Genomic DNA, 19,795 nt, shown 5'->3' with positions numbered 1-19,795 from the left:
GAGTCGAATCGTAATATTGCGAAAATCATCAAATCGTATATACGCATTTGCGTGTTAAATCGTAATTATTTTATCGCAGCGCATTAAAATAAAATTAATTAAAAAAAGAAAATTGTGCATTGCGTTAACCCACGAATATTTATAAAAAAAAAAAAAAAAAAACTTATCGATTCTAGATTAATTTTAATTGACGTGCGTACGGCGAGCTCGTGTCGCGAGCATTAATCTTACCGATTTTACCGCTTAGTTATCGCGATCGACGGCTTTACGCGGAACGAGAAATCGCGATCTCTGCGGAGAAGTCGCGCGAACACGCCTGGGGCGGCGATAATGCGCCCAGATAGAGCGCGCAAAACACAAAAGCCCGATGTGCATTAAACGCCCACACGCGCGTGTATCTGTTCCGTAAATGTCTCCATTGTAAATGGATTCTGTCTTGCGCGCGAATTACCGTAACTCATTGCGCGCGAACGTGTCAGAGGCCGGATTGAGCCGCGCATTAAATCAATTGTCGCCGCGGCGGGCGATTAATTCAAATTAATTACGTGCGGCCACGCACGTGCGCGCAAAAACCTCGCGCTCGAATCTGGAACGCTGTTGTCTCCGACCGAAGATGCGTTGTGAAAATCGCAGTGGGTTCGCGAAGGTCGCGTGGGTCTATGCGAGGTAGCTAGATACTGCATTCTGTAAAGGCCGATACCTGGCATTTGCTTTAATCGACATTGAATCGAGCGCGCGCAATCCTCACGGAGGTATCACCGTTATTTTTACCGCAGCTGTCGCCCAATCGCCGATTTTTCTCTTTCAGAACGACGGTCCAGAAATATTACGGTCCGCTCTAAAACGTGATTTGTTTTGAAATTGGAATTAATTTCACAGATTTTTTTTTTTTATGTTTGTTCTGCAAACTAAATGGCAAAATTTATATCGTAAGATTAGTTCTAGTTCAAGGGAAAGTTGAATTTAAAACTCTTTTTTTTTTTTTTTCTTTTTTTCTTTCTTTTTTTTTTGTCCGTACTAGGATTATAACGCTTTCAAATATTTATGGCGCGTCAGTGTAGATGATAAATACCGTAATAACTTAACGATCATTGCGGGAGCGCGCTATCGGCCAACGGTCGTGAAGCGGAAAATCAGCGGTCGCTATTGATAACGGAAGAAGAGAGAGAAAGCGGCCGCTTTGCTCTTTCTCCGCAGATTAAATTCTTCGATCGATCGCCGAGCGTAAAATGAAAGGATCTATAGACGAGAAACGATAGAGAGAGAGAGAGAGAGAGAGAGCGTGAGCCCGGAGAGCTCCCTCGTAGCGCTCCAAGTTTTGTACGAACCAATAACCTTCCGGGAGCGCTATTAAATCGTATGATAAACCCCGCGCATCACCGGGGCTTACGCGGTCGGGATATAAAACGGCGGCGAAAAGGTCGCGCTGGTGCACAATAAGTAAGCCTCGCGCCAGTGAATTTTTGCTGACGCGAGACGATGCGACGCAAAGATGCCGCGCGCGTCCACGATGCAGCTGTTACCGATGGACCAATGTGCAACACTGAGCTCTTCTCTCTTTTAAAGCGACATGAAGCCCAGTCGCCGTACTCCTGACCTATCGTCCGTCCGTCGAAAATGATCCGCGACGGCCGATATTTATCGACTTTCCAACCGTCAGAAAACTAATTTCTCATTTATCCTTTTGACGCGAAGAACCTTGCCCGGTTCTGTCAACTCCAACTTTCCGCGAGTCCTCCTTTATCGTCTCTCGCGTTTTAGTTTCGAATAAGTAATAAATAATATTCCGTTGCCACAACATAAAAGAAAAAGAAAAGGAAAAGAAATCCGCAGCCCGCCGCGAACGAACGCGGTCGATTTCGCTGGTTGGTAACCTTTAAACCCGCATCCTGAATCCCAATACGGCCACGACGTTCGATATCGTCGCGTGCATCGCTTTCGCGAAAAACCATTAATCATCCCGATACCGTTTAGTCATGGCGTTTCCTCAAGATCAATGCAAGATCCGTGTCCGATCGACGGACCGATGGGGCCGCGATCCGGTGATTCCGTGCTGCTGCCCATCTCCCGCCGTGTACTCGGGTACGAGTGAGGACGTCTCACCTACGTCGCGCGAGTCCTTGTCCGCCTCTCGGCGGTCGCGGGGACGAGAAGATACGCGTGGGCGAGTCGCGGCACGCGGGTGCAGCTGCATCGACTGGTCAGTGCATCCGCAACGCGGCGGGATGATTAATCACCTTGCTCCGGTTTCGACGAGACGCGGCTTCCTCTCCCCCTCCCCTCCCCTCTCGCGTCTCGCACGAGACGCCGTTAAAAGCGGACCAAGTAGAAGAGAGAAAAGGAAGAAAAATAGTCGCGGGAGAAGCCGCGAATCCCTCCCAGTCCGCGCGATTTTTCAGTCTCGCGAAATCGGCGTGGAGCCTCTCTCTCTCGTCTTGCCTTCGTCGTCTCTTCCGTGCCACGCGACGGGATCACCTCCGCGGGATTCCCTCGTTTCCTCGCTCTTCTCTCACCGAGGGACAGCCGTTCGACGTCGTAAAAACGCGATCTTCGCCGCGCCGCGTGGAGTCGTCTCGTCCTCCGCTTCTTCTCCCTCGACGTGGCGGACCGGCGCGCGGCGGATTATGCAAAGCCGTCCTGCTCGTCGCTCGTCGTCGTTGCACGGTCCGCGATATCCACTCGCGCGTTCACCTCCATCCATTATCGTCGTCACGCTTCTCCCGTGCCGCTCTGTAGAGCCGACGAGTCGTTAGCCTCGCGAGGTCGCGCGATCGCGCCCGCATCGTCGATTTCGGCCCGCGTTAACGATTTCCACCCGCGTGCAACCACCAAAGCCATTCGCAGCGACGCGAGTGCACTCGTATGCGCGTGACGCAACGTACCGTTCTCTCCCGATTCGGCGTTGTTTCCGCAAGTTTTCCTCTCCCGTCAAGGCGAGATAAATATCCACCGGCAACCTCGTGCAAGCGCACGAAAAATAGACATCGGTACAAATAAGAAGGAAACGTACATTAGTTTTGAAAATCGAGGATACGCGGAGAGAGGGAACTTCAAAGATTCAACTCTCGAAAGCCGGATGTATAAGCGGATGAATTTAAGACCTGCCTTTAAGAGGCTTGCCTCGGTAAAAGAGAATTTTTCTCTCCGAGAGGCACCGTACTCTCAACGAGATGTGTCGCCGTATTATCTCCAAACACGGACGCACGTCGATCGTATTGGTGCCCTTTACTTCGTAATTATCGGGGAACGTACGCGTATTAAGATACGCTTAATATGTATCGAGGTTGAAAAAGAAAAAGGAAAAAAAAAGAAGGGAAAGAAAAAATTCGTTGACAGACGAAATGCAGATAATACTTTTATTTATCTCCCACCCGCGCCTTTAATTTTGTTAATTACACGTTTTCGTGAGCAGCATTCGTTTCGTTAATCGTTTCGCTTTTAGGACGCTTCTTGGTTCTCCGCCGCTTCCGTTTTTACGAGCGGAAAGAGAACGCAGTCGCGGATAAGCGTTCGCCTAATGATTAATCAATCAGCTGCTGGCCATTTAATCCTCGATTCTTCCAGCGCGAAATTTCGCGTGCAATTGATTTTGTAATTTCATTTGCTTCTCGCGTTTTCCCTCCCCGTGAATGCAAATGCTCCGTTAATCTGCGGGTCCGTGCTATCCGAAGAGGTCTGCCTTCGAAGCGTTAATCGTCACGTTGGAAATAACACCGCGTTCTTTCTGTCCCGAGGTATCTCTTCTTTAATCGCGAGCAACGGCGCGGTTTTAACGCTAATCGAATTCGAGACGGGAAATCTGAAGCAACGAAGTGCACCTCGCGTCGCGTTAGAATTCGGCGATTATTACGCGTCCGACGGTGGTCGAACGCAGGACGCTGCCCGTTTCCGGCAGCGTTCGAGTCTTCTACTTGGGGAACGGAATCTCGGAGGCTCCTTGAAGCGAAAATATTACACCGCGAGATCGAAAGAAGCGCAACTGATTTTGTTACGGTGAAAATCGGTCGATCTCGACGCTTCGTTGGTGGGGGCGACTTCGCTCGTTTTCAAGACGTTACGTCGCCCAGGCATCCGAGACGCCTGTAAATATCCGCGCGCGTTTTCCTTATCCTCTTAATTGCACACACCTCTTGCGTTGTCCAGCTCGCGTGTATATGTGACGCGCGTGTACGTATCACCAAGTCGCCGCACTTGCCCGTTGTATCGGCGTGGCACGCGCGCTACGTTTCGTCGCGAGAAGCAGCACGTCGTTTTCTCTGGTGCGCGGAATAAAAAAAAAAAAGGGAAAATAACAGGGTCCTTCCGCCGCGAGAGCGACGAACTAGCGGCTTCAACCCTGACTCGGGAAGCGACGCGAGGAAGCGGGCGGCAGAGGAAGAGTCGGGGGCGGTGGTGCGGGCGGCGGGAAAGGCGGTGGAGAACGAGGGTTGCGACGAAAGCGCGACCCGGAGTCCACCCTCTCACGCTTCCTCGACCTGCTGCTGCTGGTGCTGGCGTGCCACCCAGCCACCGAGGCGACCGGGACGTACATACCCGGCAATGAATCGCGGCCAACTGAGAGAGGGAGAGGAACGCAGCCCCCTAGACACTACCCCCGTCGGGTTGGCTGTGGCATCGCGCACGAAAACCCCCTGCGCACGGTTCTCCCTTTCCTCCCTCGCCCACCCCCCTGCGTCTCTCCCCTTTGACAACCACCCCGGCGCCTCCATTGCGCGCGGATCCGCATGTTTTGTACGAGGATAAGTCGGGGGACGAGGGAGGCAGTATTGAAGAGGAGAAATCCGGAGAGACACGACACGAACAGAGAGAAAGAGAGAGAAGGGTCGAACTGCCTCGGGGGTTACAATGACCGCGAGCGGAGTTACTGGGTTAGGTTTGGGTTAGTTTAGACGAATCGAGGATCCTTAGGGTGCTACGGTGAACGGGTAGGTCGAGGCACCCCTTCGTTTAGAGAACAGCCGTGTGGGTGGCATTTGTCGGCTTGTCCGGGATCCTCTCCGACGTGTATTTTTCAACTGGCGTAACGCGTCTCACCGAAATCGAATAAAATTAGGTAGAATATCGCGAGCCGGAACAAAGCAATTTTTAATACAAAGAACAAAACAAAAAAAAAAAAAAAGAATTTGATAATTTATATTTTTTGGCAAGCGAGTTTGTCGAAAGTAATAATTTTTTTTTTATTGACAGGCTTCTTCTCTTTCATTTGCGGCTGCTGCACTTAAATTCCGCTACGCTTGCAATTCAAGGGCGATTGTAAATGCGATTAGAAGCGAGCGAATTATGCGCGTCTGTTGCGGTCTGCTGTGCAAACGGCACACCCGGGCGGAGGGGAGGTGGAAAGAGAAATAAAAAGAGAAAGAAAAAAAAGTCCGGGTCCTGAAGAATCGGAGGGAGATTTTAACGTATCGCGAGGCCAGCTTGTGTTACAACGGCTTAATCCGGGATCGATCCCGGAGAGATTATGAAGCGAGTCGCCCTGCGGCGATTCAAGTCCGACCGGTATAAATAGTCGCTAATTAATTCGCGCGGCGAGATAAACGAGATACGTATCGATGCAACGCTTAGCATTTTTTCGCCGGACGGGCTCAGCCGTGGAATGTAACGACGGACGTGGAAGGACGGGCGCGGTATGATTTCATCCTTGAATTATCCGTCGTAAAGCGAGCGCACGGGGACGCGACGCGATAACATCGTAAACGTAGTAACAACTTCATACGCTGATTCTAATTAATGTCGCGATAAAATACGACGGGTCGAAATGGGGCGAGGGGGAGAGGGATCACCGACACACCCAGTGAAAAGCTCTTTCTCGGCACGACCAGCTGAATGGAGGATAAATTGCTCGACAATAAAGTCTCGTGGCCTGTCTTCCTCTCGCGTCGCCTCCCCGGATTTCCCCGCGGGGTTCTACGTTTTAGAATTGGGGTGGATGTACCGGCAGATCGGAATACCCCCGGGGGTCCGAAGTACAATGGCGCCTCGTGATGCTCCAAGTTGTTTACGTCACAAACTACGGGAGGGGCTGAAGGCCGGAATCGAAAAAGGGTGGACCACGCTTGCAACCGTCTTTTTCTTTTTTTTTTCCTCCTTCTTTTTTTTTTTTTTAATCGATCGGTTCAACTACGTCACGACCGAAGCTCTCGTCGGAAAAATTCTCGCGCGCCCGGCCGAGGGTAATCGAGAATCTCGCGGCCCGCCGTTCGACAGACTCCATTCGAATGTCAATTTGTCACGATACTGCGGCTCGCACGCGTCATTGCGTCTCACCGCGCGGCGAGAGAGGAGCTGCCGCTCTCGCGTAACAGTATCACGCTTTAACTCGAGCGCATCGGCTGCAACTCGGCTGGAAGTTCGCTCGCAGGTGTCTCCGGATACATCCCGACCGACAAACCCGAGACGAGATAGATCCTTCGATTATCGGCTCGTTAAGTTTCACCTTGATCTATTAATAAAGCGCGAACATCTCGCGGCGCCGAACGCGATTTCTCCTCCGCTTTTCGCCGGCGGTGACTGGCTTTATGAGCTATCACTGGGTGGTGGATCGTTCATCGCCAGACGAACGCCGGGTAGCAGCTGAAACTTTTAATAAAGCGATTGCGAATCTCCCCTCTTTCCTCGAACAAAACGAGAGGAGAAAGAGAAAGAGAAAGAGAGACGAAAGCGATCCCCTTCGATTCGTCCCATTTGTTAGAACACCGCATCGAGTTATTCGGTCAAGTTGAACGCTTTTTCAAATATCGGCCGTCCATTAGTCGCGCTGTAACTTAAACGCATTAATCGAACGTGATGAAAACACCTGTTGTGAAATGCCATAGCGTCACGTTCAACGTCCCGTTTAACGTTAAATATTTGACGTCGTATTAATTAACAAATTCATTACGCAGGTATTCATTCTCCGGCGCGGACAGAGTAAAAAGTTGGACAACAAAAGAGTAGCAATTATCTCTTTGAACAGTTTTGTGCATCAGAGATATTTAAAACATAAATAATATTTTTTACTTTGAATTTCTCAGGATAATATATATACAGAAGAAAAAAAAAATAAAAAAGAAAATGAGGGCTCTCGCTCTCTTTCTCTCTGATAATTACGAATTTAATACTTTCGGGGAGGATCGGCATTTCGAATGTGAATCCGAAACACATTTGCGTCGGGAATAATTCGTTCTATCGCTGAGCTGACACGTTTTGAAATATTGAAATATTCCCGACGCACCGAAAACCGGATGCTGAATAATTGCGAAATTCATCTCCTCTTCTAGCCGCAAATTCTCCGCGCTCTTGTTTTAATTATAAGGTACCGGCCGGAGGCACTGTACAGCCCGCCGCCCGGCCGAACGTATATTTTGCAGCGCGTCCGAAATTACGATTTGATTTATCGTGCGAATAATGCGGCGCTTTATATAGTAATGCTCCATCAATAACATTTCTCTCCTCCCCTCCCCTGGTCCGCGAGCAAGGGACGCGATTCTGGCCCGGGCGGTCGCAGCCTGAAATTGGATCAGCGAAACCTCGTGCGACAAAACGAGATGCCGCCTGGAGCCGCGAGAGCGGGGCTCGGAATGAGAGTAATTAATTGCCGCGGACACGCATCGGCTCGACGACCGAACGGGGGAAAAACGAAACGCGATCTGACGCGGCAGACTCTTAAAAAAAAAAAAAAAAAAATCAACGTTTCACAAGCGAGCAAACGTTACCTATCGTTCTCCTCCTGCCGGGGAAAACATCGATCATCGTGACGAAAGAAAATGACGGGATAATTAGTTGGCTGAGTTTACACACGATTAAAATATCCGTCTTGTATTGAGAACGATCCGTCTTGCGGTCTTGCCTTTTAACGTTTGCGTAAGCTCGAATCGCACTTTCACGACGTATTATCTGGAATTCGGTACGTCGGTGTTAAAGTGCGGCGACTAGGTTGGATGCGCGATACGCGAAAATCACTCGCCGCGGCATCAATTTCTCTCTCCGTGTCGGAACGAATTGGCGAAATACTGCATTTTGACGGTCAACTAATCGGCGCTATGCAATCGAATGACAAAGGCATTGCCTCCTCCCGTATCGTTGCCTGACAATTGACGCGCGTCGCGTTGCGGCTGAAATTAAACTAATGCGCGTTTGACGATGGCGCGCAATCGCATTATATCGCGAGCGACGAACGCAACGGGGTTATTCGGAATTTTGACGATAATTTTAAATCAAGTGGGCGCCGCGCGTTGTATCGAAAATGAGAGGGCTAAATGACAAGCTAATTCACCCGCGCGTTTGACGCGCGAAAATGACTCCGTCGATCGCTCGGTGTTCTGTCTGCGGCTTCCTCGCAATCGGCGGAGAGAATTTTTCCTATTCCGAGTCGCAACATTTATCATTTATCATCCCTCTCGATTACGCAACGCGTGTACCTTCGCACTCGTGCGCGCGACGTCGGTGCTGAGATTTTCCTCCAGCCAGGACTTGTTTAAAATTAACCGAGGATCTCGCCACCCGCGATTCCTTTCTCTTTCGATGCTCAATTTATCGGCGACTCGTTATTCCCGACCGTTAATCACTCGAGAATTAAACGCCGTGATATTCTCGCGAGGGTGGATGAAGAGAAAGAGAGGGAAGAGGTCGAGATCGATCTGACGAAATGTCGAGGCGGAGAGGACACTTTATTCCTCTCTTGTCCTCTCTTTCTTCTCTCTCCCCTTGCCCGCATTTTTTTTTCTTTTTTTTTTTAAGAACGCAGACGGCGGGACCCGTTTGTGGCACCTGCGGTGCGTCCGCGTGACGGCGGCGCATAACGTACGATGCAGACGATGCGGTATGCGGCATGCGGCGCGTCACCCGTGCGATCGTTGGTGCAAATTGTAGCGAAAGGGGGTGAGGAGGTGAGGGAGGAAGGCTCCGACGACGAAGGGTGAGAGAGACGGGGAGCGATTCGGCCGGTTGTTCGTTAATCTGCGGCCGTTCGAGCGCGAACGAGATACACGACGTCCGTTTCAGAGAAGCTGTCATACATCGGAATGCGCGTAGACCTACTTAGAATGCGTCGAGTTTCGACGGCGCCTTTTCGCTTTCCTATCCGTCGGAATCATTTGGAGAGACGCGTATAAAGGGTTTTTTTTTAATATTTTTTCTTAAGAATTGGTATAACGAAAAGTATATGTATATCTATTATGTAGTAACACTTCGGCTATAGGCGCGATAACGGTCCGACTATAAGTTATCGGCCTACTTTAGAAGAGAATCGGCTCTACCCTTTGTTTAGACTTCACTAGAACCCGCAGGTAATTAAATAAAATAATGAAAAAATGTTATAAAAAATCTAAAACATTTTATTCCGAAGAAAAAGTGAAACTTACCCCGGGGTTGCTTTCTCTGGTGCAGGATACCCTTCCTGGGCCTCCTCCTCCTCTCAGGATGTCTGCAGGATGTCGGGTTGGTCCTTTTTCAATGATAGAGTATTATCTACAACAGAAAAATTACAGTTAATATTCTTTTCTATTCAATAGATTATTCAGCGCGTATTTTAATTTACGCGTCACACCAAGTTTTTAAGATATTATTATAATTATTTCTATTTTGACGTGTCGTTTAGAGAGATTGACGATAAATCTCGGTGGCTTCGGAGTATAACGCTGACATGCGAAAATGATTTCCGGGGATACAGCCAGGGGGAGAGAGAACGTTAGATCAAATATCAAAGAGGGATAAGGCGCGTTTGATCGGCACCCCGAAATTAGCGCGCATAAAACTGTCCGCGATCGTTCAGCTCGCCAGCGAAAAATCGTGTCGTTCAAACGTGTTGTCCTAAAAGAGTGCGTGATAATTTGGCGGATAAATTATTCATACGTTAGAGCCTAACACCCGTACCCCGCTATATACGTGGACAAAAGCACGGGCCGAGCTAGTGGACGAATTATGAATATTCAGAAGAGTTTCACACGTCGTAAATTTAAGCGCCCGTCGCGTGTTCCTGCCTTCCGCGAATGAACAATGGATGTGTAATGGTGTACCTGACGTGCTGGCAAACGCGTTTCCCCCTTTTTTTTTTTTTTTTTTTTTTCTCTCTCCTTATTTTGTCGCTCGAGTTCGGCTGGCGAGAATTGTCGCCGCAGCTCGTAATAGAATCTGCACTTAAAGACGATACTCCTTGTGACTTCACAGGCGTTCAAAGGACCGTGCACGTGCTACACAATTCGGAGCAACCGGCTTCGGTGTTCGCCCTCCTGGAGTCCGGCAGCAAAGTCGTGCCGCTGATAGCGGACGGCCTGTTCGACTTACTGATGTTAAAAATGACGAATTTCTACACCAGCAAAAAGCAGACGAAGATCGAGTCCAAGGGTCCGCGGTTCGAGATCGGCGACTTCTGCGTAAAGCTCGGCAGCGTGACGATGAGCCAGAACTTCAAAGGCGTCCTGGTGGAGGTGAGTGCCACTCTATATTTCTTTCGCGAAGTCGGGGAGATTCCCGTAAGCGACGTCGGGAAAAACCAGTCCGTTCACCGGAACCTTTCATCTACCGGGATTCCCCAGTTCTTTAAAGTTTAAAGCGACATTTTTTTTCTTTCCCTTTTTTTTCTTCCGATCGTTTCCTGTTTTTAATTCGGCCTCGGTCACCCCGTAAAAATTTTCTCGCACCTAAAAATCGGTTTTACTTCCGCGCTGAAAGCTCATTTCGGGATATCGCTTTTCGGTCGTCGTTTGCACCCTTTGATCGTCACGAAAACGTGAATCGCGTCTTCGTTCGAGTTCAGCCTCGGAGCAGACGAGTGGTGGCATTCTGAATTTTTGAAGCTAGTTCGAGAACAGATATTTGGGGATGGACGCCTACTCTTCCGGTGCTTCTCTCTTGCCAATCTTGCGACGAGCGTGTGTTATCGATTCATAACTTCGGCCACGAGTGGCCCCTCCCGTCTTCTGTACGTGCGCAAATCGCGTATGTACATACGCCGGTTATAGATGTGCTCTAGAGAGAACGTGGACCGCCACGCACCCCCTCGGTGCCGCACATGGCGAGTACGTGTCTCGCGTGTCAAACTCGGCACGCCCGAGATATTTCATGCCACCGATGTACCCGCCGCTGATCGGGAGCGTGCGGGAATAATCGCGTAATTAAGTCCGAATGCCGGCGATAAATCGCCCCGTCAATGCCGTATCATTTCCGCTCGATTTTACGCGTATCTTTTCGCACATTAAAGCGGAGAGTCCAGATACCCTGGTGACAGAAGTAGCTTTAAAAGTTTTCTAAATTATTAAATAGAACGCAATTATTTATTCTCTCTTTCTTTCTCTCTCGCGAGCACTGAAATCGATACGAAAAAGCTTACTTGATCTAAAAAATAATTTTTGTTTAATAACCTTTACAATTTGATTTTATTTATTTTAAATGTAAATTATTCGTGATATTTTAAAGATTTATACGTCTAAAAAAATAAATAGCAGAGCACGGTTTTATGTAATTGATTAATGAGTGAAGTTACGATCGCAGGCAGATTGGAGATCGCTTTGCGCGGATCGCAGCGAGATTGCGGACACGCGCGAAGATTCCGTCACACGCACGTATTATACGTACACGAGCGCGTGCTATCGGATGCCGGTCTCGGATGCATCGTCGCGTATCTGTAAACATGCGAGATACGTACGCGCAAACACCGATACGTCACTGCGAATTGTATTCGCTCGTTGGTGGCCCCGAGGATGCCACGTGTGACACAGAAACGGGATCCCGCTTACGCGGCGCGTATTCTAAAAATTTTTTTTTTTTCTTTTTTTTTCTCGTCGGTTAATATTGCTCGTTCAGCCGATAACTTAATCGGCTTGCGAGCTATTAATCCGCAAAGGTTCCGGCGAGCTTCGGCTCGAAGCGGCTCAACGCGTTTATCTCGCGAGATCGCGTAGAAACGGCCGAGCAAATATTTCTGCGGACCATTTGCTCCCCCAAAAAGTAAACAATACGTCACCTTTTCAAGAGAGTTTTCGCCGGTTCTCGAGAGGGAAATCCGGTGCTGCATCCTTCTCCCTTTCTTCGCTTTCCCCTCAACGATCTCTCGCAGGCTCCGCGGCGCTTCCACGACGGTGCAGCTTCCGGTATATCTTCCGCGAACCCCTCTTCTGCCTCCCTCGGCGGAATTCATCCACCCGGGCGTCTGTATACCCCTATACACGCGTCGAGTGCCGGCTTTAAATGCAGCAGCCATTCGTAACGGTAACTGCGCCGTTTGTACGGCGACCGCGACATCAAATACGTCACGATAAACCTCCTACTCCCGACTCCCCCACATTAATTTCAATGGAGAGACTTCCCCGCGCGCGCGACTTGCGTTAAATCTTCGTGGCCTCCCTTTCGCCGACCTCCCCGAGCACTTTTCCTCCCGATGTGCTTCCTGGCCCCGGGAACGGCGAACGCTTCCTTCCTTCCGCCCTCTCTTGTTCGCCGCCGCGCTACTCCCCGCACTTGACTGCAATCACTTATCAGCCCGCCGAGCGTACATCGCGAACACCGATGACCCAGAAAAACTTTTCGCTTGCCGGTTCTTCAGCGGCGCAGAGCGGAGCGGACCGCGTGCTGCGCGACAAACTCAGCCCCTTCCTTCAACCCCCTGAGCGACTTCCGAATCGAAATTCACCGCGCCGTTGAATGTTCGCCGGTATGGTTCGGAATAATGCCATCTCGTCCGTGATTTCCAACCGCTATGCGGCCATACACGGTCGAATTGCCGGCGAATTCCGTGGATTTTCAGTTTAATTGGCGTTGCCGGGTTCCGAGGAATAATCTCGGGAATTCGAAGTTTCATCCGAGGAGCACGGACGAGTCAACTGGATGACGTGACGACTGAAGGAAATTAAACGGATTCGTCCGCCTCGTCGATTTTTTTACTGGAGGGAAAAAAAAAGCGGCGGTTTTTGCACGTAAATATCTGCGTTATCGCTCGTCGTATCCGCGGATCAATACTTTCCCTCCTGCAAAATGTAGAGAATAACGATCGCGCGAGAGGTTTATCGTCCCGACAAATTCGCGAAATTGGATTTTTAGATTTAAAACTATCGAGCAAATTTTTGCGAGCTCTCTCCCGCTCTCTCCTTCTTTTCTCCGGCGAATCTTCTCGTTCCCATTTTTCCAGCTTCATTCCGCTTATCGTATTGCTCGGCCGAAGTACCAATTTCGCAACGAAGGCGATATTAACTTTTAGCCCGAGCTTCTTTAACACAGCCGCGGAGAAATAGAAAGAGAGAGAGAGAGAGAAAAAAAAAAAATTGAAAACAGGACAAGAGACCAATGTCCTAAAATCGATACCGTCGTGCATATCTCCGAACATGACAATCCAGGCGTTTTTTAAACGCCCGATAGTATCCATCGACGTGTGTGAAACCGAACTCTTGACGTTTCCAAGGATTGACATTTTCAATCCGAATAAGAGTCCGCGTCACGTCGTCGTCTCTGCTCGCTTATGGCTATACGGTGGCTTCAAGCGGATTATCATAATTATGCGTCGTTTCTCCATCGTTCACGACGGTTCGCTTTCGTTGCGCCAGATCTCTTGATTACACATCCATTCCGTTTCCTCCCACAACTCGCCCCATCAACACGCGCTTGTAAGTCGGATTACAGGAGAGAGACGAGGCCCACGTCGTGAATGTCCCGTCTTCGAGGTCGTAAAGTCCGCAAACCTCGCGAGCTGCTCGCGAGCGTCCGTCGTCATTCGCTGATAAGAATTAGCGATATCGCGCGACCCAACGTCGGCTGGACATGCTGCAAAAGCAAGATGTAATCCTGTGACTTTTATTTATATTTAATTTCTTTCTTTTTTTTTTTCTTTTTTTTTGCGGTTTTTCAGGTCGAATACAGACCGTGCGTCGTGCCAGCAAGCGCGTGGGAACTCATACGCGAGTTTCTGCAAGGATTCCTAGGCTCCACTGTGTCCAACCAAGCACCTCAGTATCTACAGGTGAGTACTCTAGCTAGAAAAGAGAAAGCAGCGTAAAATTAATTAAATTAAATTTTTTTACAATAAAATACAATTAATTTTTTTTATTATAAACCTTGCAGAACCGAATGAACGAAATTTATCAGCCGATGGACACGATACAGCAGTATCTAGAACACTTCGGTCAATACAGGAAAGCCACGGGGGTGATTTAAGGGAAACCATCGTTGCTACTTGGACCGCGTTATTTATTTCTCAACGTGACGTTAACGACGAGATCGAACGGAGCCTTTAACGATCTCACTAATATTTATTATGTCGCGCTGTGCAATGATATCATTATTTCCTGCGCGTTGCATTACTCACGTTAATTTTATCACTTAGCAAAATCTGTATTATATGTATAACTTTTGCTAATTACATTCTTTTTTACATTATTTAAGTAACAAGAAATTGAACTTTATTTTACAGTCATTTGCTTGCAAAATAATTTTTTAATACTATTAAAAAATAATTACATGTTGTTAGTTAGAAATTCAAAGATGTTTTTTTATTCCTCGTGCATTTCAGCTACGTTTAGTTTTTTTTTTGAAAGAAGAAAAATTAAATAATGCCGTCATCTATTTACAAAAGGCGTAAGTTAAATAATCGCGTGCTATCAATAACAGAATTATCATATGCAGCGCCGTTATTAATTGTCGAGAGTTAATTTTTCTTTTTCTTATTACTAAAACAAACCATGCGCACGTTTCGCGTGCGCTATTTTTCAAATGATCCTAATTCACGTAATTTTAGGTTAAGATCTACTTTAGAAATAATTTGGTTTTTATCGAGAATACAATTTTAATAATATCACTTGTTTTATTACCTTTGTGTAGCTTGCACTATTTTTTAAATTAGCTTTACAAAATTGAAAACTGGCTTTGAAAACTAGCAAGTTTCGAATAAGAAATGCAACAAAGTTTTAAACATTACAGCTGCCTTTAAAAAAAATATAACTAATGCGCCATGGATATCGGTCGTTCACAATTCAGAGCGTCGCTCTGTTTTACCATTTCTGTTACCATCGAGTAAGTGCCGGGTGATACGCAAAGGTAATTAGTGACAGTATCTCGAATTCATAAGGTCGTAATTACATACCTTATAGGAAATGAGCTTTTAAACCTCCTTGTTTTATCGCTTACTACGGGAATTGTAGACGTAAGAAAGGTAAGGTATCATAACGCTCACCCACCTTCTATTCGAACTTCTATTCTAACCTAAAACTGTTTCAGGTTTGCCGACTTTTACTACCAGCCACCACGTACTCAATGCAAGCGGCGCCAACTTTATTAAATAATTGGCGACATGCTGCGTACGTACAACATTTACACGATTTTGCCTTTAAACAACGTAAATAATATTAATTTGATTACCATCGCCAAGTATTGCGTATCGAAGACGCACGTAGTAAATACGAATTGTTTGAGATTTTCTCGCGGTACGTACCAGCTGCCTCAAGTCCTTAATTATTCAACAAAATGCGACACGGAGATAAATTCCGTTCATTCATCCTTCGATCCAAGAATCGTGGCACTGCGAGAAAAATTATTATATTGCGACTACTTGGATTACTCTAAAGTAAAAATGGGTTACTTGAAACGTTATTTATTGAAAAAAAAGATCGAATATGGTAAGAAGAAGGAGAAAACTAGCAGGCTTATAAACGAATCTGTCTACAGCGTAATTCTAGACACGAGGATCAATGAAAACGATGACGAGAAGGATTTTGAGCACTTGGAGAAACATACGACTGTAGATGTGCCGGCAAAACCTGTACACATGCCATACGCAAGTACAGATTCGTATAGTAATGTAAATGAATCCCCAAATGAGCCCAACACCAGTAATCTTGCTAAAAGTACAATATCATTAAACGACAAATATATAAGTCTGTATGAAAAATATTTAACCGCTTGCAGTGCAGCTTTAGGAAAAGAAAAGCTGACGTTCGATGAATATTTAAAAGAACTTGACGTAGATGCGTCACACAATGAGAAAGATTCCCCGTCCTCGAATGTTCCACGCAACTGGATGGTGGACGTCGAGCAGTATAACGACGCTTCTGATCAGAATGGAACCTGGCTTAACAATTATGGAACTCCAAATCCAAATTCTGATGTTAGTTCTGTTCCGTGTGGTGGATGCGGGGCTTTACTGCACTGTAAAGATCAAGCCCTGCCAGGTTACATGCCCTCGGAACTGTTTGAAAAGAAGAAGAAGCAGGACTTGCAAACTATGATTTGTCAGAGATGTCACTTTTTGCGGTATTACAATACCACGTTGGAAGTAAAAGTATCCGCGGACGAATATCCGGAACTTTTGAAAGTGATTAAAACGAAGCAGTGCGCCGTTATTTTAATGGTCGATCTTACGGATTTTCCATGCAGCATATGGCCTCAAATAAGTAGCGTACTGCATCCTTTGACGCCAGTATTTGTCGTGGGGAATAAAATCGATTTGTTGCCTCAAGATTCGCCCAAGTTCTTTATTCATATTAAAAATTGTCTGTCCAAAGCTGTAGAAAGCATGGGAATTAACAAAGAAAGTATCAAACATATAGCACTAACATCTACAAAAACTGGCTATGGTATAGAGGAACTTATAAATAAATTACACACCATTTGGGATTATAAAGGTAAGAATTCGACATTATTAGAAATCGTTTAGTAAGACAAAATATACTTCATATTTTATATTTGTTATAATTGTAATTTAGGAGATGTTTATTTAATCGGTTGCACGAACGTCGGTAAATCCTCGATGTTTAATGCGCTTCTGCAGTCTGATTACTGCAAAGTACAGGCTGTAGATCTCATACCGCGTGCAACTATTTCTCATTGGCCGGGCACAACATTAAACTTGTTGAAATTTCCTATTTTAAATCCTCACAAGTGGCGACTTTACTTGAGGATGTTACGATTGAAAAAGGAACAAAAGTACAAACAAGCTGAACAACAATTTCGAATCAATCAGTTTAAAGAAACACGTAATTTGAAATACGTCACATTGCAAGGTATGTCTGTGTGTGTTTGTCGAGCACAAAATTATCACACATGCAACTCTTTGTGTAATTAAAAATCCTTTACACTTCTGTTGATACATGTTTTTTTTTTAATTTATTTTTATTTTTAAAATATATTAATTTTATATTTTTTTATAGGTCATGTTGGCAGAACATTTCAATTAAAATCTCGATCTGAAATAAAGAATAATCCATTTCTGGTAGAAGGATATAAGAGGCAAAAAGTTGAATTTGATGAAAATAAAAAGGAGTACAAATACAGTCGCTGGTGTTATGACACTCCCGGTACCATTCACCCAGATCAAGTGTTAGATTTGCTGACTATGGAGGAACTTTTGTCAGTTTTGCCGAAGAGAATAATCTCGCCTAGAACTTTCGTTCTACACACAAATGAAACGATATTTCTTGGCGGACTAGGCAGATTAGATTATGTAAAGGGCGATAGTTTTATTAGGTATTTATATAAACGTACAATTGTTAATAGTAATATAATAATTTAAAATATCGAAAGATATTTTTTTATAATGATTGCATTATATTTAGGTGTACAATATTTTCGAGCAATGAATTGCCGATAACAATAACCCGTTCTGAGGATGCAGACAGTGTATACAATAAGTTACTCAAAACCGAGGCGTTTGTTGTGCCTGAAAATAACCCGGATCGATTGAAACAATGGCCAGCTTTGAAGTCTAAAGATATGGAAATAACTGGTGTTGGAAAAAATGAATCAGTCGCCGATGTTGTTTTGTCGAGTGCAGGTAATTTTTCCTTGCAAAATAAACTTATGCCGTTATCCGATCTCGTAGTCAGAAAATTTTTTAATTGTTACAGGATGGATCGCGATCACTGCTGAAGAAGCTGAATGTGTCTTATTGAAGGCTTGGAGCCCTCAAGGCCGTGGCTTACATTTAAGAACGCCGGCGCTTTTAAAAAAATCAGTCATTTTACGTGGCAGTCGAATTTTAAATACGCCGACATACAAAAGTGGACGCCAAGCGTACATAAATTAAATCTTTTTATACATGTACATTATAAAATCTGAATAATGCCAGTAATATACATTTTACATCAAACATCAGCCTCCCGCGCACGCATCTTTGCTTGCTTATACATTCTTTTATAAAATTTTTCTAGACTTTTATAAAATCCGCGACCCGCAGAATAATCTTGAATATAATCGTACCTCGGGTCGCATTCCTCGACACTGAAATAATATTTTCAAGTTAACATGCATATTGCAGTGAATAAATTTATTCAATGCAACTTACTTGTCCGCCGTGCTAGCATACCATTTTTTTTTATTCTTTTGAAGATTTTCGTTTTGAGACTGCGATCTGTAAAAACAGAGGAATCATAATGTGAAAAGAAATAATCAAGAGAATTTTTTTTTCAGATTGTTTTCAATTTGACTTACAAAGGCATTGCCACTTCTTGCAAGTCGAATACGTCATTTCTACTAATGCGATTACACTCTCTAATGTGAGACATATTTCTGGAATACCTCTGCGTGTTGTTACAGTCAATGTTATATTTTTTGACTACATCAGAGTCGCCGTAGCACTTAGGAAAATAACAATTATACTTGAAACAAATTGGACAACTGTCCGTAATGTGAGTATTTTCATATACGACGGTGGGTTCAGCAGATTTTCGAAAATCCGGTTGACAAGTGCACGTGAAATTTCTCGCCGAGTGATAACAGCGATCGATACACGATCGTGATGCATATAAAGGATGTTGAGACTCGCTCAATCCTTGACGGTATCTGTTTAATACGTTATAACATATATTACAATTTTAATAATGTATAATTATAATAATACTTACGGTTGACAACTTTGAGATCTCGGTTTAGTATGACATACTCGCCGTTGTCTTACAATACCTTTAATCGGCCTTTTTCTTTGTTCACGCGCTATCTGCTGAAATTCATAAAGAACCGGTGAATGAATGCTCACGATTTTCAAGTAAAAAGAATTATTGTTAAATGAGAAAATGTGAGTGACACACGTTTATCGACCATCGTCTGTACGTGTCATTAAGTACCTTAGAATTAATCATTTTTGGATTGATGATACACTTGCTTATACTTGTGTCATAATAGCCTAAGATTTCCTCGACGTTTGTTTTAGTGGACACCTCAATTTTTGGTGCTATAATACCCTGAAATGAAAAAGTTTATCCTGATAGAAGCTCCTTTCGTCGCAGATTTAAGAATTAGCAGAAGGCGTACGGGAAAGTATTTAGTTGGGTCCATCAAAAGGTCTACGTCAACCCCAGCCAGTAAACCCTTGAAGCATGGTACTGGATACAACAAATCTGCCAGATTTGTTTCAAACGTTGCCAGAGTGATGCCTTGGCTGGCTGGTGTTCCCCACTGTATCAGTTCCGCATACAAAAATTCCTCTTCCAGGCCGCTTTGCAGCTCCGTAAGAGAACCTCGTTGACTGAAGATTTTCTCGAAGGCGAATTTTTCATGAAACAATAGCGGGAAGACTGGACTTATTCTGCAGGATTCAGCACTGGAGTCGAGGGTGCTGATTCGCAAAATTACTTTGCCGTTGGGACACAGCCAAACACCGGGACACGTTATCTAAAACCGTGCCGCATAAATAGTAGTCGCAATATCACAATATGATAGCAGTGATACGTACCGCGTGCACATCTAGTTGCACCTTCACGCGAAAAGCTCTGCCTGTCATTTCGTCCAACCAACAACCCTAACGACAATTTCATTTAATCGTATGATATCGACAGCATCGTTGTCGGAATAATATGCATTGGGAGTCGCTATCGCTCCAATAGCTTCATGACACAGCCAC

General features: G+C 45.6%; 3 protein-coding genes across 4 annotated transcripts in view; 2 read left to right on the top strand and 1 right to left on the bottom strand.

Moving 5' to 3' along the window:
• Window positions 1–14,441, top strand: part of LOC139101669 (mediator of RNA polymerase II transcription subunit 20-like) — a 73,499-nt gene extending 59,058 nt beyond the window's left edge. The window contains exons 3-5 of the mRNA XM_070655008.1: window positions 10,147–10,406; window positions 13,817–13,927; window positions 14,029–14,441. Of these exons, the coding sequence (XP_070511109.1) occupies window positions 10,147–10,406; window positions 13,817–13,927; window positions 14,029–14,121 (464 nt within the window). The 3' untranslated portion in view covers window positions 14,122–14,441. The remainder of the gene's footprint in view (window positions 1–10,146; window positions 10,407–13,816; window positions 13,928–14,028) is intronic.
• A 94-nt stretch (window positions 14,442–14,535) lies between these two features.
• On the top strand, window positions 14,536–18,046 carry LOC139101662 (nitric oxide-associated protein 1). Its single transcript, XM_070654994.1, has 6 exons — window positions 14,536–15,115; window positions 15,181–16,583; window positions 16,665–16,961; window positions 17,109–17,424; window positions 17,514–17,731; window positions 17,805–18,046. Exons 2-6 carry the CDS (start codon window positions 15,254–15,256, stop codon window positions 17,981–17,983), a joined length of 2,340 nt encoding a protein of 779 aa, XP_070511095.1. The 5' UTR covers window positions 14,536–15,115; window positions 15,181–15,253; the 3' UTR covers window positions 17,984–18,046.
• LOC139101666 (spermatogenesis-associated protein 6) lies at window positions 18,042–19,764 on the bottom strand. 2 transcript variants are annotated; one of them, XM_070655000.1, is made up of 7 exons: window positions 19,628–19,764; window positions 19,207–19,566; window positions 19,020–19,136; window positions 18,801–18,895; window positions 18,388–18,738; window positions 18,242–18,307; window positions 18,042–18,177 (listed from the first exon to the last, which is right to left on the bottom strand). In XM_070655000.1, the coding sequence occupies exons 1-7, from the start codon at window positions 19,673–19,675 to the stop codon at window positions 18,042–18,044; spliced, it is 1,173 nt and encodes a 390-aa protein (XP_070511101.1). In that variant the 5' UTR covers window positions 19,676–19,764. The 2 variants fall into 2 exon arrangements, with proteins under 2 accessions (XP_070511101.1, XP_070511102.1); XM_070655001.1 differs by having other exon boundaries at window positions 18,801–18,892.
• Between the last annotated feature and the right edge of the window lie 31 nt (window positions 19,765–19,795).

This window comes from Cardiocondyla obscurior, linkage group LG04 (genome assembly GCF_019399895.1).
Source record: "Cardiocondyla obscurior isolate alpha-2009 linkage group LG04, Cobs3.1, whole genome shotgun sequence".
Classification (NCBI taxonomy): domain Eukaryota; kingdom Metazoa; phylum Arthropoda; class Insecta; order Hymenoptera; family Formicidae; genus Cardiocondyla; species Cardiocondyla obscurior.
Note: the sequence above shows the minus strand (reverse complement) of the source record. Positions and strands in the feature narration are given on the sequence as shown.

Excerpts from the sequence above, each read along its gene's own strand:
- LOC139101666 (XM_070655000.1), bottom strand. The coding sequence starts at position 19,675 with ATGACAGGCAGAGCTTTTCGCGTGAAGGTGCAACTAGATGTGCACGCG. Across the intron at positions 19,567-19,627 it reads TGCAACTAGATGTGCACGCG|ATAACGTGTCCCGGTGTTTG; the intron begins GTACGTATCACT and ends GCACGGTTTTAG. Across the intron at positions 18,739-18,800 it reads AGATCTCAAAGTTGTCAACC|ATACCGTCAAGGATTGAGCG; the intron begins GTAAGTATTATT and ends CGTATTAAACAG.
- LOC139101662 (XM_070654994.1), top strand. The coding sequence starts at position 15,254 with ATGCTGCGTACGTACAACATTTACACGATTTTGCCTTTAAACAACGTA. Across the intron at positions 16,584-16,664 it reads CACCATTTGGGATTATAAAG|GAGATGTTTATTTAATCGGT; the intron begins GTAAGAATTCGA and ends ATTGTAATTTAG. Across the intron at positions 16,962-17,108 it reads GAAATACGTCACATTGCAAG|GTCATGTTGGCAGAACATTT; the intron begins GTATGTCTGTGT and ends ATTTTTTTATAG.